The 27,625-nt window shown below is 43.5% G+C and overlaps 1 protein-coding gene across 4 annotated transcripts in view; it reads left to right on the forward strand.

The window, feature by feature from the left end:
- The window catches only part of EEFSEC (eukaryotic elongation factor, selenocysteine-tRNA specific), a 248,973-nt gene that overhangs the window by 91,263 nt on the left and 130,085 nt on the right, over positions 1-27,625 (forward strand). For 3 of the 4 annotated variants that reach the window (XM_027049814.2, XM_053218850.1, XM_027049817.2), the window contains exons 3-4: positions 19,068-19,164; positions 21,426-21,590. In XM_027049814.2, the coding sequence (XP_026905615.2) occupies positions 19,068-19,164; positions 21,426-21,590 (262 nt within the window). The remainder of the gene's footprint in view (positions 1-19,067; positions 19,165-21,425; positions 21,591-27,625) is intronic. The other variant, XM_027049815.2, reaches the window with a different exon arrangement.

Here is a 27,625-nt window from a genome sequence, read left to right on the forward strand (position 1 = left end):
TCTTAATTTCCTTTTCAGATTGTTATTTGCTAGAGTATAGAAACACACTGATTTTTGTGTGTTGATCTTGTACCCTGCAACTTTGCTGAATTCACTTCTCCCTTTGAAACAGATGAGGTATTTGCATCTTGGATTTCTACCTGTGTTACTTAACATCTGTGTAGCAGTTCTTCATGTAACCATCCCCTCCTTGTTGGCCCTTTAGATTGGCATAAAGTTTCCTTCTTATAAGGAAGTAATCCTGGGGTGAACATTTTTGACCATCCTTAAACTTTTTCTGTATTCTCATTTTTTTTCCTCTTGAGACATTTCCAGGCGTGAGATTACGGGACTGAGCGGCATGAATCCTTTCAAACTTGTTGTGTAGTGCCGTATTCTTTTCCAAAAGTGTTTACACAGGTGTTGGCAGCTACCTTTGGTTTCTAATTTTAACATATATTTGAAACTTAGTAGGACAGAAGTGGTATGTTACTCTTGTTTTAATGTGTGAATCCGTAATTATTGGGGACATTGAACATTTCTCCTTACATGTACTAAACAGTTGTGCTTTTGTGCTATGTGCTATGTGCTGTGCCCATAGATGTTGTCTGTTTGCTTCTAGCGATTTTAATGCTATGTTTTTGATTTTCAGGAGTGTTTAATATTAACAAAGATGTTGTTATTAATTAACCCTTTGCCTATCGTATTTGCTACAAATAAGCCTTCAGCATTTGTTGGTTGTCTTTCCATGTTAGTTGCTTTTTTTTTTTTTTGACATGCAGAAGTTTCTAATTTTTATGTAGTCAAACTGTTTGATTGTTTTTCTTTGTGATTTCTTTATCTTTGAAAGCACTTAAAATTACTCTTGCATAAGCATTTATCAATGTTAACAGAAATCAAAATAGAAGATAAAAACGTACCCACAATCTCTCCAATGCATCAAATTAAAGTCTTCTTTCCCTAGGATCCCTGTCATTCTTTCCCACATGTACATAATTTGAGGTAGTTGTTATCACAACATTGACACTGTTCTGTGTTCTAGGCTTTTCTGTTTATTTTTCCACTAAATGTTATCATCTGACAGCATCCTTGATGCATCTTTCACTCCTGCTGCCTCTGTGTTTCCTCCTACTTTTTAAACACTTTCTATTTCTTTGTTTCTGTTGTAGCCAAGGCCATCTGCTAAACCCACCCGGGGCTCCCTTGGCCCTGCCTCCCTCCCTGGGATTGGGTGCATTGCCAAATCCCAAGTGATTGGGCTGCTGCTGAGCTGACTTACAAGGTGTGCCTTTCATACTGGCTTTGTGGCCAACTAGCTGTGTGGTCTTAGGCAACTCACTTCATCTGAGTTTGTATTTCTTCTTTTGTAAAATGGGCACTGTTAGGTTCAGCATTTGTTGTGAGAGAGCGTTTGACGTGGGGCCCGGCACACAGTAGGGTCTTAGCAATCACAGCTGTAAGGTGTGGAGTACCTACTGTGTGCCTGGCACTATGTTAGGGATTTCCCATACCCAGTCCGATCCTCAGTTACCCCAGGAGGGAGGTTTTGTATCTGGGTTGACTGGTGAGAAAAAAAACAAAGTATAATAAATGCTGGTTATTTTGAATTTTACTATTCCAGACCTAAAACTTACACAAGTATCCCCTGCTTTTCAAAGATTGCATAGCACCACTTTGCTGTTATGAAAGACCTACCTTATTAGTTCTTGTTTTCGCTAACCAAAAGAAATCTGGAGAGGATTTTTGTTGTTACGAAAAAAGGCGAAAAGCGACAATAGTGTTCAGTGTCTGCTTTGCAGAGCGTCATTATAGAGGCAGTGTGCATGCACCCCGGACAGCGAGAGCAGCCCCACCAAGTCCCTTTCCCCGGGACTGCACTCAGCATCCAACTGCCAGAGCTTTGAACTGTGTCTGTGAGCATCTGTGCTTTATGTCGATTTATCTTGTGCATCTGTTAGTAAGATGTGTCCTAAGGTATCAGAAGAGCCTAGGAGAAGTTATTTTTTGGGTCTGGGAATGCTAATTTCTCCATATAAACGAATGGTAATTGCTTCTTTATGCCATTTTGCCTCACTGAACATTTCATAGGAACGCTCTATTTTCAGATAGTGGGGAAACCTGTAGTCTATTGTTTATGTCTTTTACACAAGTTACACACACACGCGCATACACACACACATTTTAACTTATCTCAGATCGTTTTCGTGTGTTGTCGAAGGTCAGCCTGCGTGCATAGTCAGCATGTCTGGGCTTGGTTGGAAGCGTGATGCACCACAGCTGTGCTGGGAGTCTGGAGGAGGTGGTGGGTGCTGGGAACAGGAGAAGCACTTGAATGTGCTCCAGGTCAGCCCCTGCCTGCACCGCTGAGCTGTGGGGCTGGGCTCAGGGCTCATCCTGACATCTCTGGTTGGAGCCTCTTGTGCTTCTAGAACCCAGACACCAGTCTGGATCTGAAACCCAGGGCGAGAGGGGCCTCTTTTCCCCCAAGGGGCTGCTGAACTCTACTTCTGCCTCCAGAAGCCAGGATCCCCAGTGTGTGGCATGTTCAGGAAATCAGCAAGGCCAGCTTCTCTTGAGCCTGGGAAAGGGCCAGATACTCAGCCCAACACGCCTTTATGTCTTGTTACAATACATTGCCCAAAAGGGTTTGGATAAAAAATAATTGAATTTCCGAAAGCTTTATGGTTAATCGCTGGAATTCTCAGTGCACGCTTTTACCCTTCCCTGTCCCTCTGGGCCTCAGGCTCATGGAGTGTAAGCAGAGATGATGCACATGTACTGGGCCCTGGCTTGTGGTTGGGTCCTGGGTCACTGATTGCCGTGGCTGGAGCCCTCCCTACGGACTGAGAATGGACACTTCCTCTCCTCTGTCATGGGAGAGGCCTGGACTCTGGACTCCTACAGACCAGCCACTTACTCCCTGTGCCCCCTGGCAGCCTCAGGCAAGTCACTTGGCTTCTCTGAATACACATCAGAGGCCTCCTGCTCATGGGGTGTTGGGATCACACGAGAGCACGTAGCACGGTGCTGGCACAGAGCAGGGTGTCTGCTCCTTTCCTTTCCTTTTCTTTCTTTTTCTCTTGTGTTTCTTTCTTTCTTTCTCTGTCTCTCTTCATTGGTGTTTTTATTGCTTCCCTCTCTCCCCTCACTATTCTTTTCTTTTTCATTCTTTTCCCTCCATCCCTCCCTCTCCAGTGTCTCTCCTTTCACAGTCAGCTCTGGGTGTTGGCCTTCCCAAGGCTAATATCTCCATCTTGCCATTTTTGCGGGGTAGCACGGCCCGTCTGAGCTGTTCTGGGGTTGTTGGGTGAGTGGGTCGCAGGCCCTGTTTGGAATCTCCCCTGTGAACTTGCATCATTTTGTCACACTGACCTTTGGGCAGCCAGTGGCTCCAGAGATTGTTTAACTTACTCTCTAGGAAACTCCTGCTTGTCAGAGTTACTTCCTTTCTTCTTTAAAAAAAAAATCTGGGGTACCTGGGTGGCTCAGTTGGTTAAGCATCCGATTTCAGCTCAAGTCATGGTCTCACGGTTTGTGAGTTCAAGTCCCACGTTGGGCTCTGCACTGACAGCACAGAGCCTGCTTCACATCCTCTATCTCCCTCTCTCTCTGCCCCTCCCCCACTTGCTCTCCCTCTCTCTGAAAAATAAACATTTTTAAAAATCTAGCTTTTTAAGGGCTTGCCTGCCCAAGCAGGCCAGACCCAGTGGGCATAGAGTCAAAGACCAACTGAACCAAGCCTCCCACATTCTAAGACATGTACTGTGTACTTGAACAAGAAAGACCAACTTGTGGAGGAAGTAACAGTGGGAGATTTGCCCAGCAGTTCAAGAGGAGAGCTAAATTGGCTTCTCCAGAATATCATGGGGGGCTTCTGAGAAGGAGAATTTGCTTCTGGCCTGGAAGTCAGGAATTTGAATTGGTTCTAGAAGTGCAAGTGATAACCAAGCAGGGACAAGTTTCACAATATGTGATGCAGGTCAGGGCATTGACCACTCAGAAGGGATGTAGGTGGCTAGTGGCTGCCCTGGTTCCAAGGACTGGTTCCAGACTCCCCACAGTACTTTCCACACATGAACTTATTTGCAGTGGGAGACAACCCTGCAGCATAGGTCATGCTGTTTCCTATAAGACAGGGAAATGGAGGCGGAGTCAGATTCGGATCGGTATTCCTAGGGTCCTAGGTTTCTTGCTCAAAGTCCCATTCTCTGTGCCTTGCCCCAGGTTGCCTGTCACCAGGGTTAGGTTTGGATAGGCAGAGGAAAGGAGGGGAGTGGGGGCAGCAGTCGGAGTAGAGTTTGGCACTAGGCAGAGGCTTGAGTTTTTACCTGTATTTCCAGGGGTTTGATGAGTTGGGTCAGTATGAGAAGGTTGGGGCAGACCATAGAGGGCCTTGTGGGCCAGTCTGGATGCTGGGCTTCATCCTGGGATAGTCATGGAGCCCCTGAAAGTGTGTAGGGGAGAAGGCTGATACTTCAGAGTGGTGTAGGTGGAAGATCATCACAGCCATGGTCAGTGCCTGGTATAGGGCTGTGCAGAGACTTTGGAAAGTAGTTGGCCTGGGATGGTAAGAGCCTGACCCAGAGTGGAACTTGTTGAGAATGAACATCAGGGGATGGATTGGAGCCAGATCCCAAGAGAAGAACTGATCAAATGCAGTGACTGAGGAAGACAGTGGTGACCATGCAGCCAGTGATGGCTTCAGAGACCAGGGAATGTTGTCCCGTGATCAGAAACCAGGGAATATGGTATTGGGAAAGTGTTGCTGGCAGGTGATGGTACATGGTTACAGTGCGGGAAAGGGGCCTTACCTGAAGACACAGATTTGGGAACCATCCACAGAGAAGCCTTGGCACAGGTCATCAGAGTATGGGGAACACCTGGAGGATAGCAGTCCAGGGGGAAAAGAGCTGGACTCTCAGGGTACTCTTGGGAGAGACTTGCAGTGGCTAGGGAAGGAAGAAGGCCTCTTGAGGAGGTAAAGGCCCTCGATGGAAGGCCATGGAAATAAAGCCTTGGGGTTGTGGGTGAAGAGGGAAGGGAGCCAGCTGGCTGATGATCATCTTGGTCAGATGTCATAGAGAGAGTCTGAGGGAAGAACACTGACTTGACCACTGGAGTTGCTCTTGTCCGTTAGGAACTTAGTTCTCTTCTGTGACCCCTCCCCCATCCCTCTTGAAGTCAGAGTTGGTGCCCCAGACCCTCTTGACCCATTGCTTGGGGAGCCCCTTGTTTATTGTGCAACCTTCATGAAGGCCAGCACAGAGGAGATGCTTAGTAAATGTCCCTCAGCTTAAAAGCAGAGACAGAAATGATGTTGTAAGGAAATCAAGCTTAAGCTCCTGGTGAGTAAACAGAAGTGGTGTTGATTTTAAAATGTGAGTGGGGAAAGAGTGAATGGTGTCAGGCAAAAGGATTTCCTCTCCCACAAGAGAAGAGAAATCTGGTGATACAGAAAATGGGCAGCAGGCATGAGTCTAGAGACAGTATTGGAGGGGTTGGTAAAGGGAGTATTGGGGATGAGGGTGGTCAGATAGAGGATACCTTCAGACATGACAGGGAGACCAGGTAGCAGTAGATTTTTTTTCTTGGACTCTTGCCTTCTTTTGCCTGTTCTTGAACTGGGTCCTTTGTCCTGCTTCCCATTGGGTGCCACAGTAGAGAAATGTGAAGAAATGGCCAAGGGTCTTGAGGAAGATGAAGAAAGCCATATTATTCACAGTAAAGGTCTTACACTGTATGTTAGGCAAAAGATGTCTGAGATTGTACTTGGATGTGGCACAAATGTATGGAGAAGATTCTGGAAAGATGGAAGAGTAGGAGCACCAGGAATCTGTTTCCCTATCTGCACAACAATTACACTGGCAGAATCTGTCTTATAGAACCATTTTGGAACTCTGGAGTCTATTGAAGGCTTGCAAGGGGAGGGCTTAATTTCAGTTAATTTTAGCTCTTGACACAATAGCAGCTATCCATCCCCATCCCTCAGTCTCATGGCAGGTGCCTGTGCAGGTGTTTCTAGAGCAGCTTGCACACAGCTTGCAGGAACCAGAGTGGGCAAAAATGACCCTGTGCTCCAAATATCAGAGATCTGTGCTCTGATCACTGATTGCTGCTTCTGATCACAGAGGTGCAGACAGACAGACAGGCAGCCATTATTTTTATACCTCCCTCCACTATTACAAGCCCCCTCTCCCCAGCGGAAGTGACTTCTGAAGGATTTGAAGGACCAGCACCCCCCCTTTTTTTGGTTCCCCCTTCATTTTTTTCTTTTTCCTCTTTCAGAAGTCAGACATTAAAGACTAGAACATTCAGAAACAACTGCAAACATATGGAAGGAGATTACAGAGTAACCACATGCCCAGGGAAAGGGCTCAGATAAGACCTAAGAAGACTTCTAAGTTTATACTTCAGGCTGAGACAGCATAGAGACAGCCTTCAATAATAAAAAGAAAAACAAAAAACCCCAAGAACAACAACAAAAAAGAGGAAACTGCAGGGAAGGGGAAGAATCTGATTTATAGAGTTAACCATCTTATTTGACTCAAATTTCCAGCTCCCAACAAAAAATCACAAGGCATAAAAAGAAGCAGGAAAGTATGGCCCAAAGGAAAAAGAATCAATAGAAAGTGTCCTGGAAAAAGACCTGATGGTAGATATACTAGACAAAGACTTTAACTATCTTAAAAACAGTCAAAAAAAGTAGCGGAGAATGTGGAGAAAGTCAAGAAAGTAATGTATAAACAAAATGGAAATATTAACCAAAAAAATTTAATCTAAAAAGAAACTAAAGAAATCCTGGATCTGAAAAGTACAATAACTGAAAGGAAAAAAAATCACTAGAGAGATTTAAAAAGCAAATTTGAGCAGGCAGAAGAAAGAATTGGTAGACTTGAAGATAGGACAATAGAAATTATCCAGTCTGAGGAACAGAAAGAAAAAAATTGAAGAAAAGTAAACAGAGCCTAAAGGACCTGTAGGATGCCATCAAGTGGATGAACATATACATTGTGGGAGTCAAGGAAGGAAGGAAGGAAGCAAGCAAGCAGAGAGGATATTTGAAAATCTCAAATTTTAGGAAAGACATTAATATAAACATCCAAGAAACTCAATCAACTCCAAGTAAAATGAACTTTAAGAGACTCACACTGAGACATATAATCATGCAACTTGGCAAAAGTCAAAGACAAAAAGAAGATCTGGAAAGCAACGAGAAGTGACTTGCCACACACAAGGGATCCTTAATAAGATAATAAGCAGATTTCTCAGCACAGTCTGTGGAGGCTGGAAGGTAGTAGGCCCATACATTCAAAGTGTTAAAGGAAAAAAAAAACACTGTCAGTGAAGAATTGTATATCTAAAAAAACTGCCTTGAGAACTGAGGGAGAAATTAAGACATTCTTAGATGAACAAAAGCTGAGGGAGTTTGTTACCACTATACCTGCCATGCAGAGATGCTCCAGAGTCCTGCACAGTGAAATGAAAAGACACTAGGTAGTAACTTGAAGCTCTATAGGTAGATCCAGTCTCACGTGGGCAATTATAAAAGCTGGTATTATGGTGAGGTTTGTGATTCCATGTTTTTTCTATATGATTTAAGAGACTAATAAAGGTAAAAGAATAAAACAATGATTTGTCTGAAAGATAGTAGTATTGTAACTTTGGACCTTAAGTCTACATTTTGTTTTCTACATGATTTAAGAGACTAATGTATTTAAACGAATATTAGTTGATTTGGGGCACATAGTGTATAAAGATGTTATTTTGTGGCATGAACAGCAGAAAAAGATGGGGTCAGAGCTGTATAGGAACAGAGTTTTTGTATGTTATTGAAGTTAAGCTGCTATAAGTTCACATTAGAATATTATAACTTTAGGATGCTAAATGTAATCTCCACGTTAGCCACACACACACACACACACACACACACACACACACACACACACACAAAGCTATAGAATATATATAAAAAGAAACGGGAAGGAAAGTTAACTGTTTAACAACAACAACAACAACAACAACTAAACACCAAAAAAGATACTAATGCAAGAAATAAGAGAGCAAAAAAGCTCTAAGGCACATAGGAAACAAATAGCATAATGACAGAATTCCCTCCTTATTAGTAGTTTCTTTAAATGTAAATGGATTAAGTTCACCAATTAAAGGGGAGGCAGTGGCAGAATAGACAAAAACACATGGTCTAACTATAGGTGCTCTACTAGAGGCTCACTTTAGATCCAAAGACACAAATCAATTGAAAGTGAATGGATGAAAAAAGATATTCCATGCAAATGATAATCAAAAGAGACCAGGGATGGCTATGTTTATATTAGACAAAATAGACTTTCAATAAAAAAAGATTATGAGAGATAAAGAAGGATATTATATATTAATAGAAGTTCCAATACAGCAAGAAGAAATAACAATTATAAGCATATTATATACCTAATGACAGACCCTCAAAATATATGAAGTAAAAACTGACAGAATTGAAATAGACCTAGTTCTAGAACAATAGTTAGAGATTACAATGATAGATAGAGGAACCAGACAGAAGATAAGGAAGGAAATAGAGAACTTAACACAACAAACCAACTAGCCTAACAGCCATATACAAAACACTTGATCCAACATTCTTCCCACATGCACATGGGACATTTTCCAGGACAGGCCGTGCCAAATTAAGTCTCAATAGATTTAAAAAGTCAGATCTCCTACTAAATATCTTTTCTGACCACAACAGGATAAAGGTAGAAATCAATAACACAGGTAAGATTGGAAAATTCACAGATTTGTGGAAATTAATATATGTAAACAACCAGTGGATCAAGGAAGAAATCATAAGGCAAATTAGAAATACTTGGAGATGAATGATAACCAAAACATACTATTATGGAATGCAGTAAAAGCAGTGATGAGTGGGAAATTTATAGTTATAAATTCTAACATTAAAAAATAAGAATGATTTGAAATTAGCAACCTAATTTTACAACTTAAGGAACCAGAAAAAGAACAAACTAAACTTAAGGATAGCACAAAGAAGTTAATAATAAAAGATTAGAGAAGAGAAAAATGAAATAGGAAAAGAAAAACAATAGAGAAAAGGAAACCAGAAGTTGGTTTCGAAAAGATCAACCAAATTGACAAGCTAGATGGACTAGGAAAAAAAGAGAGAAGACTCAAATTATTAAAATCAGAAATGAAAATGGGAATATTACTATTAAGTCTATAGAAACTAAAATTGGACAACCTTGATGAAATGGACAAAGTCCTGGAAAAATAAAATCTACCAAGACCAAATCACAAATACATAGACAATCTGAATAGACCTGTTTGAAGGAGATTGAATCAGCAATCAAAAATCTCCTAACAAAGAAAAACTCTGGATCTGATTAATTGGTAAATCCCAACAGTTAGAAAAGAGCTAACACCAATTCTTAAACTTTTCCAAACAAATCGAAGAGGAGAGAACACTTTCTAGCTCATTCTTTGAGGTCAGCACTACCTTGATACCAAAGTCAGACAAAGATACTAAAAGAGAAGAAAACTGCAGACCCAAATCCCTTATGAATATTGATGTAAAAATCCTCAGCAGAATGCTAGCAAACTGAATTTAGCAGCATACTAAAAGGATTATATACCACAACTAAGTGGGGCTTATTCCTGGAATGCAAGGATGGTTTAACACACAAAAACCATTTAATGTAAAATACCACATGGTCATCAATTGATAGGGAAAAAGCGTTTGACAAAATTCAATACTCTTTCATGCTAAAAACAATCAACAAACCAGGAAGAGAAGGAAAGTACCTCAAAATAATAAAAGCCATATGTGAAAAACGTACAACAAACATCATATGAAGTTGTAGAAGGCTAAAGTTTTTCCTTTAAGATCAGGAACAAGACAGATGTTACCACTTTTTACCCCTTCTATTCAAAACAGTACTGGAAGTTCTAGCCAGAGCAATTAGGCAAGAAAAGTAAATAAAAGCATCCAAGTTGGAAAGGAAGAAGTAAAATTATCCCTTCATGGATGATATGATCTTATATGTGGAAAACCTCATTAAGCTTATAAATGAATTCAGCAGAGTAGCAGGATACAAAGCCAACGTGTAAAAATCAGTTGGATTTCTATATATTAACAATGAATAATCTGAAAATCAAATTATGAAAAGAATTCCATTTGTAGTAGCATCCAAAATAATAAAATACTTAGGAATTAACAAAGGAGACAAAAGACTTATATAATGAAGACTAATGAAGACATTGCTGAAAGAAATTTAAAAAGACATAAATAAATGGAAACACATTTCATGTTCATGGATTGGAAGGCTTATTACTGTCAACATGTCAGTGCTACCCCAAGCAATTTACAGATTCAACATAATCCCTATCAAAATCCCAATCAAGTTTTTTGCAAAAATAAAAAAACCTGTACTGAAATTCACATGGGGTCTGAAAATTCCCCAAATAGCCAAAACATTCTTGAAAAAGACGAACAAAACTAGACAGTTCACACTTCATGATTTCAAATCTTACTACAGTGCTACAGTAATCAAAGCAGTATGGTACTGGCATAAGGCAGACATATATACCAATGGAATAGAGTAGAGAGCCCAGAAATAAACTCTTGCATATATGGTCAAAGGAGGGTTGACAAGGGGGCCAAGACCATTCAATGGGGGAAGGACAGTCTTTCAACAAATGCTGCTGGGAAAATTGGTTGGATATCCACATGCAAATATGATATCTAACATCATATACAAACATTAGCTCAAAAGGGATCAAAGAACCAAATGTAGGACTTAAAACTCTCAGAAGAAAATTTTTTTTAAATTTGTGCATCAAAAGACCGTATCAGCAGAATAAAAAGACCACCTACAGAATGGGAGAAAATATTTGTAAATCTATATATCTGATAATAAGTATATATAGTAACTCCTAAAACTGAAGAACAAAAAACAAATGACCTGATTCAAAAATGGGAAAGACTTGAATAGACATTTCTCCAAAGAAGATACACAAATGGCCAATGAGTACATGAAAAAAAAAAAAAAATGCCAGCGTCACTAATCATTAGGGAATTGCAAATAAAACTGCAATGAGATACCAGTTCACACCTATTTGGATTGCAGTTGTCAAAAACAAGGAGATAAGTGTTGACGAAATGTGGATAATTGGAGCCATTGTGCACTGTTGGTGGGAATGTAAAATGCTGCAGCCGACATGGATAATGGTATGGAGGTTCCTCAAAAATTAAAAAATAGTAATGTTAACTAACTGGAATTTAAGTAAAAACTTTAAAAAACTAAAAATAGAATTACCATGCACCAATTCTTCTTCTGGGTATATACTCAAAAGAATTGAAAACCGGGTCCCCAAGAGATGTTCATAATAACATCATTCACGAAAACCAGGTGTCCATTGATGGAAGAATGGATAAGCAAATTGTGGAATACATACAATGGAATATTATTTATCCCTAAAACTGGAGAAAATTCTGATACATGCCACAACATAGATGAACCTCAACGATATTTTGCTACATGAAATAAGGCAGTCACAAGAAGGCAAATACTGCATGACGCCATTTACATGAGATAATTAGAATAGTCAAAATCATAGAGCCAGAGTACTGTTTCCAGGAGCTGAGGGATGGGAGGAGCTGAGGGATGGGGTTATTGTTTAATCGGTATGGAGTTTCAGTTTTACAAGAAAAAAGAGCTGTGGAGATGGATGGTGGTGATGGCTGCACGTTACAGATGTATTTTATACCACTGAACTGCACACTTAAATATGGTTAAGGTGTGTATTTTTGTTATGTGTATTTTGTTATGTGTATTTTTATGTGTTTTTTTTGTTATGTGTATTTTTTTGTTATGGGTATTTATTTTACCACTATAAAAAAAATTGGGAGTGGGGGGAAATGCATGGAGTTATCTTAGAAAGTTAATTCTTTTTCAGTTATCTTTAAATTTCATCGGTTAAGTTCAAGAAAATGTCTCAGCTTGGTCCTAGTATGTCTTTAGTGCTTCCCTAACTTTCTAACCAGGCTCAGAACCTTCAGCAAGGAATAGTATCTAGCTAGGATTTAATAGCCTTCTTTTGTTTTCTTTCTTTATTTTTGTAGCTGCAGTAGTAGATTTCTTGTCCCCTGAAGGGAACTGTGGGTGATTAATCAAACGTCCCTTAGAGCAGAGAATCATAAAAAATGGCACATTCAAACCTTACATAATATTTTAACTTAGAGTATATCTGTGCATTCTTATAATATCAATAACATAAGTTGCTCCGGGGAAACATAAAAGGCTCTCAGCATCGTGCCTCTCCTTCTCCATTAGCAGCTAATCCAGGCTCATCGGAGTCATCTTGGCTTTGCGGGCAATTTTGCATCCTGAATTCAGGCCCATCTCCTCTCCTTCGTGCTGTTTTGTTTAGGCATGTGTGATTTCTGCACTATCTGTAATTTCAATATCACACAAGTTAGCACTCCTGGTTCATGTTACCATTCATTCTTTTGGTCTGAATTCAGGAAAGGAAGCTATATTCTGGATGTTCTTCTTGGTCAGAATTTATGTTTTTAAAAGCTCTAGGGTTTGTTGCTTTGCCAGCATTAAAAAGTTGTAATTTGCGAGTCCAGCTGCAGTACCTTAGGCAGCTGGGGTTGTCATTTTGGCGCTTTTTTTTTTTTTTTTAATATCCAGGTGCAGCATGCTTGTGTGTGTGTGTGTGTGTGTGTGTGTGTGTGTGTGTGTGTGTGTGTGTGAGTGTGTGTGTGTGATTGTTTCTCTTGGTAGCTTAAGTTAGAATAGTTCTACCAGCGTGTTAGAGGTGTTCTCCAGTTAAAGAACCTGGAGAAAACAAAACAAATGGCTTCAGTTCTGTTGTGAGTATCGGCATCACATGGCTTCCTGTGGCCAAAGTCCTTGCCCCAGTAACTCATGACCTTGTTATATCTGTCACTTGCTAGTTTGAGCCCGCTGACTGGCACCCTGAGTTCTTTTGCATATAAGCCATTCCCAAATGCACCGTCTGCAGTTTGGGTCTCCTTAAAGTGAAGCCCGATTTGCACAGCAGCGTGAGTGAATTTTTCTGTGTTTTCACAGCCTCCTCTGAAGTCTTTTATCATTTTCTTATTCACACTTAATTTGGCACCAGGTTGTAAAGAGATCTGCCTGTATGTCGTCTTTCTAAATAATTCTATTTAGCTCTCATAGAAACAGCTATTTTTCACACTGTTGTCTTATGATACTAAATTAAATTAAAATAACACAGCTGGCATTACCAAGTTTATGCCATAACCACTGTGTCTCCTGTTCAACTTAAAGGTCAGGTGGTGAAGGCAAAAGTGTGGGGTGGACTAGACTCTCGAGCGGGGCTTCGAAACTCAAGCCGTCTCCTGGGTGTGGGCACCTAGTGCACTAGGCTTTAGGCACAGGTTTTGCAGAGCAGAGGGAGTGAAGACCCATCCGCCAATGGCTGTCCTTGTGGCTGGTGGTGGGAGGGCCTCTCCTGTGCCTTTTCTTTGTTGCAGATGATACTGGTTTTCCATGTAGATAGTAACAGAGTCATGTTTTTCAATAAATGTATTTAAGGAGGAACGTGAACTGTTTTAAAGGAAAAAAAACTGAGAAAGTAATACATCGATTTGACGAACCTTGTGAAGAGGGCATTAGGACCAGTGACCCGTGTGAAGGTGACACTGAAATAGAGGCAGAAGGGAATGGAGCAGAGCAGCCCAGCCCTGTCCTGGTGGGTGGGGGCACCGGACTCCATCTTCTGTTCTTCTGTTTCAAGGGTGCCGTGGTGATATCTGACACAGTAATCATTCCCAGGGGAGGGATGGTGGGAGTCACCCTTAGGATGTCCAACACAGTGGGAAGGACACTACTCTAGAACAGGGCTTTTTGCCTCTGCCATTTACTTCACTTACGACTCTTTAGTAATCATTTAACCTCTCTGTGCCTCAGTTTCCCCATCTCTAAAATGCCATTTTTACCCCTCCCTTCATTACCATCGAGGGTTAAATGGGGTGATGTGTATGAAGGCTTTTAGCCAAGCATTATGCCATTCACATAGTGCTCAAATAACGTTATGGGAATGTTAACGATTCTTCCTACCTCCGAGGGTTGTTTTAAGGATCCAGTAAATTTATGTCTTTATCTGAAAGTGATAGCAAACTGAGAATATTAAGTACTGTCATTATAGTTATTATCATCTTTCTTTCATTGGTTTGAGAATAAAATTTACTGAAGGGCAAGGATTTTGTTACTCCATTTATAGGACTTAAATGTTATGTTCCCTGATCTTTGAAGATCAGCCACTTTCCAAATTCTCATGGATTTGAGAAAAGGCACACAGCCCTACCTCTAACCCAGGCAGATGGAACACTATTCTCTTGATATTCTCAGGGGGATGGTAAACCCAGACTTACCTTTTAATCATAGCCCCACCACTCATTAGCTGTGTGACCTAGAGCAAATGACAGAACCTGGCCAGCTTAGGACCCCCTTCTGTAATACTGGAGGAGGAGGAATCACAGCCATCTCATGGGGTTGATAACATGAGGAGTGCAGAGCTTCTAGCACAGGTGCTGGGACTGTGGGTACTTGACCCCGCCCCTTCCCTTCACCCCCACTGTGCTGGACACTGGATTGCATACAAAGAGGCACTTTGGAGAAATTTTTAGACTTGGAGGAAGGTAAGGGTGCATCTACTGGAGGAGGCAAAGACCAGAACCAGAAGTGGTATGGAAATGTCCCCTGAAAGTACACTTAGTACGTAAACAGATGGAAGATGTTCAACATTATCTGGCTTACTAAGGAAATACAAATTAAAATGAGGTATGTATAAAAAATAATGAGCTTTTGATGTATGTTTAGTGAAATAGACATACCAGATGTTCACTGTGGTAGTGAAAAGGGTAGCAAACCTTTCAATGTATGTTTTTTTCTTTTTAATTGAGATAAATCACATACCATAAAATTCACCCTTTTATTGTGTATAGAATTACACAACCATCACCATTATCTGATTTCAAAAACACTGTACCCATTAAGCAGCTGTTTCCTATTCCCTCAGCCCTGGAAACCACCAGTCTGTTTTCTGTCTCTCTGAATTTGCCTATTCTGGATATTTCATAAAAATCACGCAATATGTCACCTCTTACATTTGGCTTCATTCACTTAGCATTGATGGGCACTTAGGCTGTTTCCACATTTTGGCTTTTGTGAATAGCGCTTTTATGAACATACATGCACAAGTATTTGTTTGAGTACCTGCCTCCCATTCTTTTGAGTTTACACATAGAAATCTCTGGGCCATATGGTAATTCTACATCTCCTTCATTTTTGAAGCAGGTTTCTTTTGCTGGAAACATAAGACTTGGTTGACTTTTTTTTTTTCTTAACTTCCAGCATTTTGAATATGGCATCTGCATTACCTTCTAAGCTACCATGATTTCTTTTTTTTCTTTTCTTTTTTTAACTTGTTCATTTATTCATTTATTTAATAAATACTTATCAAGTGTCTGCTCTATGATAGATTTTGGGGGGTGTTGTTATTGTTGTTTAGGTATTTGGGATTGGCTGCCCTGGTTTCTGATGAGAGAACAGCTGTTAATCTTATTGAGGATGACTTGTACTGAATGAGCCACTTCTCTCTGGTTGCTTTCTCCTTGTCATTGGCTTTGACAGCTTGATTATGGTGTGTCTAGATCACATCTCTGAGTTTTTCCCACTTGGAATTTGCTGAGCTTTGTAGATGTCCTTCAAAAACTTCCAAAGTTTTTGAAGTTTATTCAGATCTTTCTGCCCCGTCTCTGTCCTTTGTTTTTGAAATTCTCAATATGCATATGTTGATGTACTTGATGATGTCTCCTGTATTGTTGAGGCCATGTTCATTTCTCTTCTCTCTTTTTTCTTAGTTTTCCTCAGATTGCATAACCTCTATTGACCTATTCTCAAGTTTGTTGATTCTTCTGCCTGCTCAAATTATTCCATTCCAGAATTTCTATTTGGTTCTTTTTTGTAATTTCTAACTCTTTTTCGATATTTCCTATTTGGTGACTCATTATTTTCATTCTTTCCTTTAGCTCTTTAGACATGGTTTCCTTTGTTTCTTAAATATATTTAAAATAGCTGATTTTCAGTTTTTGTCTAGTAGGGCTTTCTCATGAACAATTTTTATTAACTCCTTTTTTTCTTTGTGGATGGACCATACTTTTGTTTCTTTGTTGTATTGTTATTTTTTTGTTGAACATTGGACATACAGAATAATATAATGTGGCAGTTCTGGATGTCAGATTCTCTTCACCCACACTTTCAGAGTTTGTTCCTATTATTTTGTTAGTGACTTTTGTGAAGTAATTCTGTACAGTCATGTGTGACCACTGAAGTCTCTGCTCAGTTAGCTTACTGGTCAGCTAGTGATTAGACAGAGATTTTCATTAAGCCTAGAATCAGTAAGTCTCCCAGTCTTTGCCAAGGATTAAAAAAAAATTTTTTTTAATGTTTATTTATTTGTGTGTGTGTGAGAGAGAGATAGAGTACAAGTGGGGGGAGGGGCAGAGAGAAGGAGACACAGAACCCAAAGCAGGCTCCAGGCTCTGAGCTGTCAGCACAGAGCCCAATGTGGGGCTTGAACCCACTGACTGAAAGATCATGACCTTAGCAGAAGTCGGACGCTTAACTGACTGAGCCACTCAGGGGCCCCTCCCAAGGATTTCTGTTGGGTCATGCTTTCAGTGCTCAGGCAGGCATTTGACAACTCTGCCTTGGCCTTCACTTCCTGCTTGCATAGAATCTTATGATCAGCCAAAGGTGAGAGTTTAGGGCCTTCTCATATCTTTCCTGACAGTGCCCAGGCATGCCCATAGCTTTTTGCCATCAAATAGCCTTATAGACTACCAGGAAATCTCCAAACCTCCCATGGGAGCTCCCAGCTTTTCCTTCTATGACCAGTTTGTCCAAACTGTTATCCTCTGCCTCAAGCAGCTGCCTCTAATTGTTTTCAACAAATGCCCTCGAGGAAAATGCTGTTCACACTGGGCAAACTCCAAAGCAGGTCAAATAAAGATAGCCTTGTAAAAATATAGTCTTCCAGGGAGCTACCAGATTGGAAAAATAATGATACTTCTCTGGGAAAGGGGCTTTGATGGAACTCAAACCCACTCTGCAACCTGCTGTCAGGCTGCTGGCTTCCATTCTGATTGCAGATGTTGGCTATTAGGGCTAGTGCGAAGTTGGGGAGGGGTGGATGGGAATAAAGCAAGTTAAAATGCCACAAAGCTCTTTTAAAAAAAATGTTTATTTATTTATTTTGAGAGAGAGAGAGCACGTGCAAGTGGGGAAGGGGCAGAGAGAGAGAGGGAGAGAGAATACCAAGCAGGTTCCATGCTGTCAGCACACAGCCTGACCTGGGGCTTGATCCCATGAACTGTGAGATCATGACCTGAATCGAAACCAAGAGTTGGACGCTCAACTGACTGAGCCACCCAGGTGCCCTGCCACAAAGCTCTGTTATTCTTACCAAGGTTCAGCCATTTTTCTTGAATAAACATTCCACAAATTGCTGCAAACCTTTGGTTAATTTCTAGAATTCTGGAAAAGTTACTTCTGATGATTTTTGCCACTGTTCTTTTTTTGCTTTTATGGAGGAGAGACTTGTTGAATGTCTTTATTCTACCATCTTGCTGATTTTTCAATGTATATTGAGTCTTAGACTTCTTTCTTATGAATGAACCCCAAAGCAAGGGGGGGAAAAACCCACTCACATTCACCAACATGTTTTATCAGTGTTACTTATAATAGTGAAAAATTTGAAATGTTCTAAATCAGCGACATTGGTGGGGGAAAGCGTGTAAATTCTGGGTAACACTATTATGCAGCCGTTAGGAAAGAAAGAGGAGGCCTGGATGGTGGAATTATAACATGGAAGCTGTGAGTCTTGATTCTAGGGTCACATGGGCTGGATTGGAGTTTGCTCCAATGACTTGGAGCAAATTAATTTGCCCCTCTAAGCCTCAATTTCTCATGTATAAAATGGTGACAGTTCCGGGGTGCCTGGGTGGCTCAGTAGGTTAAGCCTCCGACTTCAGCTCAGGTCATGATCTCGCGGTCTGTGAGTTCGAGCCCCGTGTCGGGCTCTGTGCTGACAGCTCGGAGCCTGGAGCCTGCTTCAGATTCTGTATCTCCCTCTCTCTGCTCCTCCCCCACTCGCACTCTCTCTCTCTCTCACACACACAAAAATAAATAAACATCAAAATTTTTTTTTAAATGGTGACAGTTCCATAGTGGTGCTGTGAGCTGTCAGTGAAGGTGTCCAGGCAATCTGTGTGGCTCAGCCAAGTGAGTTGTTATCGCTGTTGTTGCTATCATCCAACAGAAAATTTGTTATGCTATAATGGCAAATAACAGCTAGAAGGATGTGAAATTTTATGTATGCTGTAACCAAAATAGAAGAAAAAAAAATCCCTGGCAACGCATGGAAAAACCAAGGTTGGAAGAAAGCACACCACAATGGCAGGATTATGGGTTGTATATGTTCTCTTTTCCATTTTTTAAAAATCACTGGGAAAGATAAATGTCTACTCACAGTAAGAATCTCTTCTTAAAGAAGGAGAGGCTCTTCAGGAGGGCCCAGGCAGGAACACCCCCCCCCCCCATTAGACACTGGGATAGTGGAAGTGTGTTTCCAGATGCATCTTCAGGGACTTTTTGATAACCAGTATTTCCCGAGTCTCTGCAGGAAACTAGGATGTATTTCCTGGTCTTCTTCAAGAGGGTCTTTTATTCAGTGTCCTGGGGGCCAGGGTTCACTGCTGCCTCCTCAGGGTGGGTTCTGAACATGATGGTTAAAACCCAAGAGCGGCCTTTTAAATTCTATTGTCCAATCCAAAGGTTTTCTTGTGGGGCCTCTGTTTCCTCATCTGCCGAGTGGGAAAATGATGGTACTCTTCCTTGATGCTTTCCAAAGGATGGAAGGAGAGGCTATCCGAAGTGTTTGGTGCTCTGCCAGGTACTCCACAGATGTGCTGTGTCCGTGCTGGTGATCTCTATAACTTGGCGGGGCTTCTTTTTCCATTTCAGGTTCCGAGGTGCACCGATTATATCCGTGGCGGCCAAGCCTGGGGGACCAGAGGCCCCCGAAACAGAAGCTCCACAGGGCATCTCAGAGCTCATTGAGGTACTTGAATCCAGGCTGGCCTCTGGCCCCAGTCCCACTCAGGCAGGTCCCTTTGTGTCCTGCTTGGTCTGACGGGGAGAGAGAGAGGAGGCACCCCAGCAAGACGACTCTGAGCTGGTTCCTTTAGCTACCACCACCCCTCCCCCAGGTACATGAGCACCTTAGTATACCCTCCCTCACCTCCCTGCAAGAGTTAAACCAAAAGAGAAGCAGAGCCCCCCCTCCCCCCTGCCCCGTCTCATTCAAAGTCCTGCCCAGCTGTCCACACTCTTGTAAGTCTTTCTTTTTCCTTTCTCTTGCTGAACACCCCCACCCGGACACAGCAGCTCCTGCCTCCTGGACCTCTGGGCCATGTCATCCATTCCAGGCCTGCAGACTGTGCCGGTCCCCCAGTGTGTCCCACTGGCTGATGGAGATGGGCAGTGCAGCTCAGGTCCTCATGGTCTCCACCAAATAATGGAGCCTCTGAGGCACAGGCTCTGTGTCCAGGCTCAGTGGTAGATAAAGGGAGGGAGCCCAGCCACCGTGGGGTGTCCAGGGTAGCCAGAGGGCAGGTTGGGGATGGTGGGGTGGTGGTGATGCTGCTGGAAGGATGGTGGTGAGAAGGGGGGCCTCAGTGTCCCTCACTAAGTGGGGCGAAGTGGCGAGGTACCTCGACTCTGGGGCTGCGTGCTGGGCCTACCACCTGCTGTCTCTTGCCTCTATTCCCTCAGTTTTAAGTAGGGAAAATCCCAGCACCACTTCCCTTTGGACTTGGTGTGAAGGTTAAGTGATCATTAACCTTTTCACAATGATCATTAGCTTTCACAGTGGCCCCGGGAGGCTTAAGTTATCTGCATCTTACCAAGGAAAGTGTCAGACTCAGGGAAGTCAAGTAACTTGCCCAAGGTCTCACAGCAAATATGTGGTGGAGCTGGCATTTAGTCCCAGGTCGGTTGTTGGGTATCTTTGGGGTCCACCTGTATCTGGACCCACAGAGCCAAGATCAAATGTGACTGAGTACACTGCCACCATTTCTATGATAACAAGGTGCTGATCTGGCTGACTCTGCAAAGCAAACCTTTTCTGGGTGACGCTTTTGTTTATTTTTTCGTCAGCTTCAGGGAGCACTGGTCTGGGAGCCTGGGACAGTCATTTTTATTAAAGCAGAATTCGCCCATGTTGCTATGAAAGATGTTTGCTATTCCTTTAAGAAGCCTCTGCATAAATATCAGGCAAAGCCTGTTTTGAATCTTTAGTCTTTTTCCAGAATTGTTATCACAAGGCTGAGAGTTTAGAACCTTCACTACCGAATACTTTTTGACAGCCTCTTCCCTGATGAAAGGAGAAAGCAGCAAAATAAAAGGAATAATGCAGCCTTTATTTCCATTTGTTTATAAGGAATTAGCTCTGACATTTCTGAGCACATAGATAGCATGAGGAAAAGGGGCTGGCTGAGGTCAAAGCTGGTGGAAAGTGTCAGTGGAGAAGAAAACTCAGAACCACAAATTGAGGGGGCAACACCAGGCCTTGGCAGACATGAGGTGGTCCCTCTGTCTCTGCCGGGGCTTAGAGAAACAGCATTCACCCCCTCCTTCCCTGCCACACGTGGTGGCAGCCCTGCTATCCTGCATCCTTTGGACACGTGTCCCTCTCTTGGGCACCGTGCCAGCTGCTACAGATACTTGGAAGGACTCAGGGCTCTAGGAGGGAGACAAATAAACAAATGATCACAGTGGTATGTTAACTGGTTGATGATCGGCTGGGGAAGGGAGCCATACGGAAAGGGTAGGAAAGCCTTCCCAGAGGTGATGTGTCCCTGGAGAAGGGAGGTGAAGCTAGCTGGTACACTTCCAGGGCCTGCCAGCGGCTGGTGCCTGCTGTGAGAGGGCAAGTGGTGGGGGACGAGGCTTCCATGGTACCTAGGAGCTAGATGATGACACATCTTAAATTCTGCAGGCTCGGAAGGCTTGGAAAACATGAGGCTTGGACTGACGCGTCCAGGGCTGTCCTGCAGCAGGTCCCTGTGCTGCAGTGCAGGCGAGGGCCTGGGGGTTGGCCTGTTAGGAGGCTGTTCATTATCCCAATGAGAGGAGAGAGAAGTTCCTTTGAACCGAGAGGAGCTGAGAGCACAGCAGGAGTTTGGAGTGTAATCAGGAAGTGGTCCATTTCTGATCTGGGCCAGCTTGCCCCGTTCCTGGCTACTCCCTCTGCCCTCCTCTGCCCTGCCCCCACTCAGCTCCTCTCCCCAGCAGGGTGTGGCAGCAGCATCTCTTTTCTAGCTCCTGACGTCCCAGATTCCCATCCCGACGAGGGACCCCTCGGGACCATTCCTCATGTCTGTGGACCACTGTTTCTCCATCAGAGGCCAAGGCACTGTGATGACAGGGACCATCCTCTCAGGCTCCATCAGCCTCGGCGACAGTGTGGAGATTCCTGCCCTCAAGGTCAGTCTTACCTTGGCCTTCCTTTTGGCCTGTCTCTCTAGCGGCAAGGGAGAGCGACAGTCCCTTTGCCTATCCGGTGGCTGAGCCCTTGGGCCAGATCCCTGGGGCTGGCCTTCTGGCTCTTCTCTGCTCTGTCTTCTGTACTGCCCTGCCTGGATTCTGGAGCCACCACTCTCCCTAATCCTCAGAACAATATCCATTTACTGGAGGCCTGTTTCGTGTCGTGATGAGCCTCCTGAGTGGGTGTTCTGTGTAGATAAAGAAACGGAAGCTCTAGAAGGTGTGGTGGGCCCAGGATCACCTGTCAACAAGTAAGGGTGCTGGGTGTACACCCTCCTTTTCTACCAGCTCCGTACGTCAGGGTGGCGAGTACATGTGCACTTATTTCTGGGTACTTTTTGCTTAGCTACAAGGATTTCAAGTTAAACACAATTAGAATCTTGTGTCACTCAGAGTCATAAAATCTGGAAGATATCCAGATGAGTTTTATATTCCCAGTGACCACTAGTAGGTGCCATGTTATCCCTCCGAAGACCTGTGAGAGGGATGGATAGCTGGGTATCTCCCTATCACCCCCACCTCCTGGTAACTACCAGCCTGGTCTGATGTAAAAGGTGTTCAATGGCCTTGATAGTTCCCATCTTCAGTGGGCTTTTCTTATGGTTTTAGTTTACTGGAGAAGAACAACTTAGAGCCTCCTCAACCACCCTTCTCTTCAGGGGGTATAAAGGGTGGGGAACAAGGCCTGGTTAGAACTAGGAAAAGCCTATGAGGAAACCTGGGGTCCAGGGTGGTTGTCTAGTTCTCAGAAGAGCCTGGAGTGCAGGGACACGGAGGCATGCACTTGGCCCCATGTACTAAGCCAGGGACAATACCAGCTTCTGGATGTGCACAGCCCTAGGTCAGTGAGTTCACTTTGCTTGCTAACTGGGAGTGCTTCCTGGAGGGCTGTGTTGAGACAGATTCTGTGGTTGTCTGGATCACTAGATGTGTTAGTCAGGGTCCTCCAGAAAAACAGAACCAAAAAGATGTGGGTATATACATATACAGAAAGAAAGGGGTGTGTTTTAAGGAGTTGGCTCACATGATTATGAGGCCCAGCAGGTCCAAAATCTGCAGGATAAGCCAGCAAAGATGGAGACCCAGGGAAGAGTTGCCGTTCAAGTCTGAAGGCTGTTCACTGGCAGCATTTTTTCTTCTTCTAAGAAGGTCAGTCTTTCTGTTCAGGCCTTTAACTGATTGGACAGAGTCTACCCACATTATGGAGAGTAATCTGCTTTACTCAAAGTCTTTTTTTTTTTTTTTTAATTAATTAATTATTTAACTCAAAGTCTTAGTGTTAATCTCATCCCCCCAAAATCCTCACATTGGGGTACCTGGGTGGCTCAGTCAGTTAAGCGTCCAACTTCAGCTCAGGTCATGATCTCATGGTTTGTGGGTTCAAGCCCTGTGTTGGGCTCTGTGTTGACAGCTTGGAGCCTGGAGCCTGCATTAGACTCTGTGTCTTCCTCTCTCTTCCCCTCCCCTGCTCATGCTCTGTCTTTCTCTCTCAAAACTAAATAAACATTAAAAAATTAAAGAAAAAAAAACCTCACAGAAATATCCAGAATAGTGCTTGACCAAATATCTCAGTACAGTGGCTCAGCCTAGTTGACATGTAAAATATACCATCACCCTTTTGGGGGGGAGAACCATGATTATAGTGTCTGCCCTGAGGAAGGGGAGGGCAAGGGGCACCTATCTGTTGTGTTGGCCTTTTCTGGTCTAGGACAGCCTGGGAGGATGTAGGAGAGGGGTATTTCATGAATGACAGGAATGACCAGGGCTTCCCCAGGTAAAGGAAATCTCAGGTTTAAATTACCCCCTTCACTCATTTTATGGTGCTGTGGCTGTTGCTTTCCTCCTGCAGGGCTGAGGTTATTAGGGAAGAGCCTCCTGACCAGGGAGGACCAACCAAAAGAAAAGCTTCCTTTATAGGCCTGAGACTGGCCAGGTTCCAGGGCTCCCTGGGGCAGCAGCAGGAGTTGAAGGACAAGGCCCTGCCCTTCCGAGGCCTAGGGCCTCCCCTGACATAGGACCCGAGTCCTAAGGTCATAATCCCCTCCTCCACTGGCTGTTGTAGCTCCTCCCCTGAACACCATTAGTCCTGGATAAATACCACTTAAATCAAATCCATGTTGCGCCAGGGACTAAAAGTGTAAATCTTAGAAAAATAAAGCACAAAATTATGAAAATAAACCAAACTTATATTTAACACAGTTTAGATTATTATGGTGCTGTGTGTTAATTCTTAGCTGGAACAGAGAATGAGTCAAATGCTAAATTTCTTTGCCTTCTGGGTCTTCCCTGAGGCAGACCCCAAGGGGCCACCTGATCCAGTATCCCTTCTTCCTTGGGAGAAGACCTGTTTGCAGCCTGGGAGAGCAGCTGGGAGCAGGAAGGAGGTGTCAGAAGGATTCGCTGTGGGACATAGACTTTGAAGTGCAGTACCTGAGGGAGGAACAGGTGCTTGATGACAGGGTCAGTGGCTGCCATGTTTGACCGAAAGCGTGGACCTGGGGAGGGCCGAGGCAGAAATAGTCAGCCACGTTAGGCAGAGATGTTTGAGTGGGGACATGTTCTGAGGTCTTTGGCTACTTTTTCATCCTGATGAAAATGGAGCTTGCCTATCAAGGTCCCGGTTACTGATCTGTAGTACTTGGACACAAGGAAAGTGCTTGGCAAATATAAATTTAATTCTCTTGCTTTTCTTCACCCATTTCCCCCAGCCTACTTTTCAACCCTCTATTGTCGTGTTCTTGTCTAAGTTGCTAGTCAGGAAAGCATAATTTGTAAGTAGTGAACTCAGATATTTGGCTGAGGAATTTTCCAACCAAAGCATGGAACATGCAGCCTGGTTTCTCCTTTGCTGTGTCTAGTAAAATGTGAGAGGAAAGGAGTGAATTGGAGATGGAACTGTTAGCAAAAAGAAGCCTGCGCTTGATGATTTGGGAGATTCTCTGCCTCTTCAGATTCCAAAGGATGCTAAAAGTAGGAAATTGGCTTTGAGAAAGCATGCTCTGGAGAAAGGCCAGCGGTGAGGCTAGACAGCCTTTGCTGTGGAGATTGGGTGTGTGACTCGTGGATCCAATCAAACATCTTAGCAGAAGCCAGGACTAGAGACAGGCTTCTCCAGGAAGAATCTATAGAGAACCTTCTTGTTTAATGGTGGAGATCCCCTTGATATACATGGGAGACACGCGAGGTTTTTGAGAATGTTATATCGCAAAAACACTGGCAGTGTGGACTGAAAGGGACAGACCTGGTGAAATGTTTAAAAAAAAAAAAATAGAGCATTTGGACTTCTAGTATTCTAATTGTAGGAAATGGACTGATAGAATTACTCTACTAACTCATGTTATCCTTTAAGAAAAGGGAAGAATGACTCCAGGGGCAGAGCTGTGGACACAAAGGCAGAGGCCAGATAAGCAAGCCTAAAGGCAGGGGCCTGTGGAGCCTCTGTGGGCCCGGAGGGTGGAGGACCAAGCCACAGAGGGTTACTTTCAGGCCAGGAAAGCTAAAGGAATTTGCTCTATTGGGTTTCAAATTTACTTGGGTCCAGTGACCTCTATGTTCCTTTCATTTTTTCCCTGTGCCTATATTTTAAAAGCAGAAAACTTGTCTTTTAGTTTCACACATCTGTAGATGGAGAGGCATTTGGCCCCAGGATGGATCATATCAGTATAACCCATGCCTGATTAGAGGGGTTAAATGATATTTTTGAGCGGGTGATACTTACAAGAGATTTTGGACTTAGAGTATGGTCTAGTGAGGTGAGAATTTGGGGATGTTGGGATGGGGTGAATGTATTTTACACATGTGAATGAAGTTTTGAGGACTGGAGGGTGGGACGGACTGTAGTGGTTTCTAGAACTGTGGACCACAAAAGCCATATCCACCTAGAAGCTCAGAAATGACCTTACTTGGAACAAAGTCTTTGCAGATGTAATTAAGGTAAGGTTCTCAAGATGAGGTCATCCCTGTTAGGGTGGACTCTTTACCCAACGGTGTGTGTCCAGTGACACAGATTGACAGAGGGAAGGGCTAATGAGGCTAGAGGCCAAGATTGGAGTTATGTGGCCCCAAGCCAAGCAACGCCAGTGGTTGCCTGAAGCCACCAGACACTAAGAGAAAGGTAGGGAAGGACTTCTCTCTGAGAGACTCCAGAGGGGACCAAACCCACTGACACGCTGATTTTGGACTTCTGGCCAACAGAACTGCGAGAGAATAAATTTCTGTTGTTTAACACTACCAAGTTTGGTAGTTGGTTAGGACAGCCCTAGGAAATGAATACGGATTTTAGATGGAAAGGACTGAAGTCAGAACAAGTCTGAAGTCCTTTGCAGTTATGGGCAGGCCTCTTAACTCCACTGAGCTTGGACTTTGTCATGAGGAATGGCAGGGGTTGCCATGAGAGCTGAGTGTGTGTTGGCAGTAGAAGGCTTTACAGGTTAACATAGAGTCAGTACCGCTGCATACTGATGGCTAGCTCTGTTCCTTCCTTCCTTTCCTGTAGTTCCCACCCAACAGATGAGAAAACCTAGGCCCAGGGCTTTGTTTCGCAACCAGACAGCAGAGCCGGCATTTGAAGCCATTTGTCTGGCTCCAAAGACCAGGCTCTGTCCACTATACCCACTGCCCCTGGAGACCCCAAGGAGATGGTAGGTACCAGTGGCGTTTCCTCCTTGGGGAAGGGCAGGACCCTCCAACCTCCAGAGCAGCTTTGTAGGTGAGCCGGGTACCCCACTGAGGCCTCTCCTGGGCCACGGAGCCTATAAAAACACATTTCAGAAGCTCCTGAGGTCTAGAGCTCCTGACCTCCTCTCACCCCCCACTTTCCACTAACCATAATTAGTGGCCAGTGCCTATTGGGCACTGGGGACATTGCAGGGTGGGGGCTTTAAATTAGATGGCCCTCCTCCCAAACCTGGTGACATCCTTGTCAGATTTCACTAATCAACTTGGACACATCTGACCGCTTGAACTCCCTCAGAGGCAGGGCACAGCCATTCCAAATAAACAGTCGCATTCCCCTCTTGGCCAGGGCTGGCCCGCTGGAGCCAGTCAGACCCTGGCCCCTGTCTCTGCTGCCTGTGTCCATTCCCAGCTGGGGCCCATTAGCCAATTGAGGAAATGTTGGGGAACGGGAATGAAGGAGAAAAACCAAATCCCACTTAGAGCCCAGAATGGCGTAAACACCAGCCATCTTGAGATTCGCCAGCCTTCTCCTCAAGGCTTTTTGGCCTGGGAAATCCCTCTGGTTGCATCTGATCCTGGGATTTTCGGCTAGTGATGTTTCCAAGTGGGTATTGGCTGTCAGAGTTGTAGCGTCAGAAACTGTCAGAGCCACACACCATGGAGAGAGAGAGAGAGAGAGACGTCTGGGAGTTCAGAGGCAAGTTCTTGGCCTCTCTCTGTCTCGCTGATTCTTCACAAACTCAAGTCTTGCCTCAGTCTTGGGCCTCTGGAAGAGGGGCACTATGGTGCGGTGCCCACTGGGGATGGCGGGTGGAAGGTTCCTAGCACCGAGTAGGCAAGTGGGTTTTAGGTGATAATTCTTGTCTTTATTGTTGCCATTCAGAGTTACTTTCCTGTGGAATTTCTCTTGTGGGGTACGGGAGGAGGAAATGGCAGGGCACTTTCCAGGTTGCAAGGAAACAGTTCTTTTCAGGGCTGCTAAATGAGTCGTTGAGATGGAAATACGCGTCACGGCCCTCACGTCAGTTTTCTCATAATGGTGACAAACATTATTAGGTATATAAAGATGCCTATTTAGCTGGTAAAACTGTTAGAGGAAAGTTCAGAATTTGATAGCATATTTCTCTAAATTGAGTTCATATTCAGACTTATTTTTTCCTTTATGAACACCTCCAGAAAGGAAAAAAAAATTATCAAATACCACTAGACATTGTTACTCTGACCTTTGCCTCCACTCTTGGGTGTTAATCACAAGGTGAGAAGAGAAAGCCGTGGCATCTGGAAAGATGCATTTTCTC

This window comes from Acinonyx jubatus, chromosome A2 (genome assembly GCF_027475565.1).
Source record: "Acinonyx jubatus isolate Ajub_Pintada_27869175 chromosome A2, VMU_Ajub_asm_v1.0, whole genome shotgun sequence".
Classification (NCBI taxonomy): Eukaryota; Metazoa; Chordata; class Mammalia; order Carnivora; family Felidae; genus Acinonyx; species Acinonyx jubatus.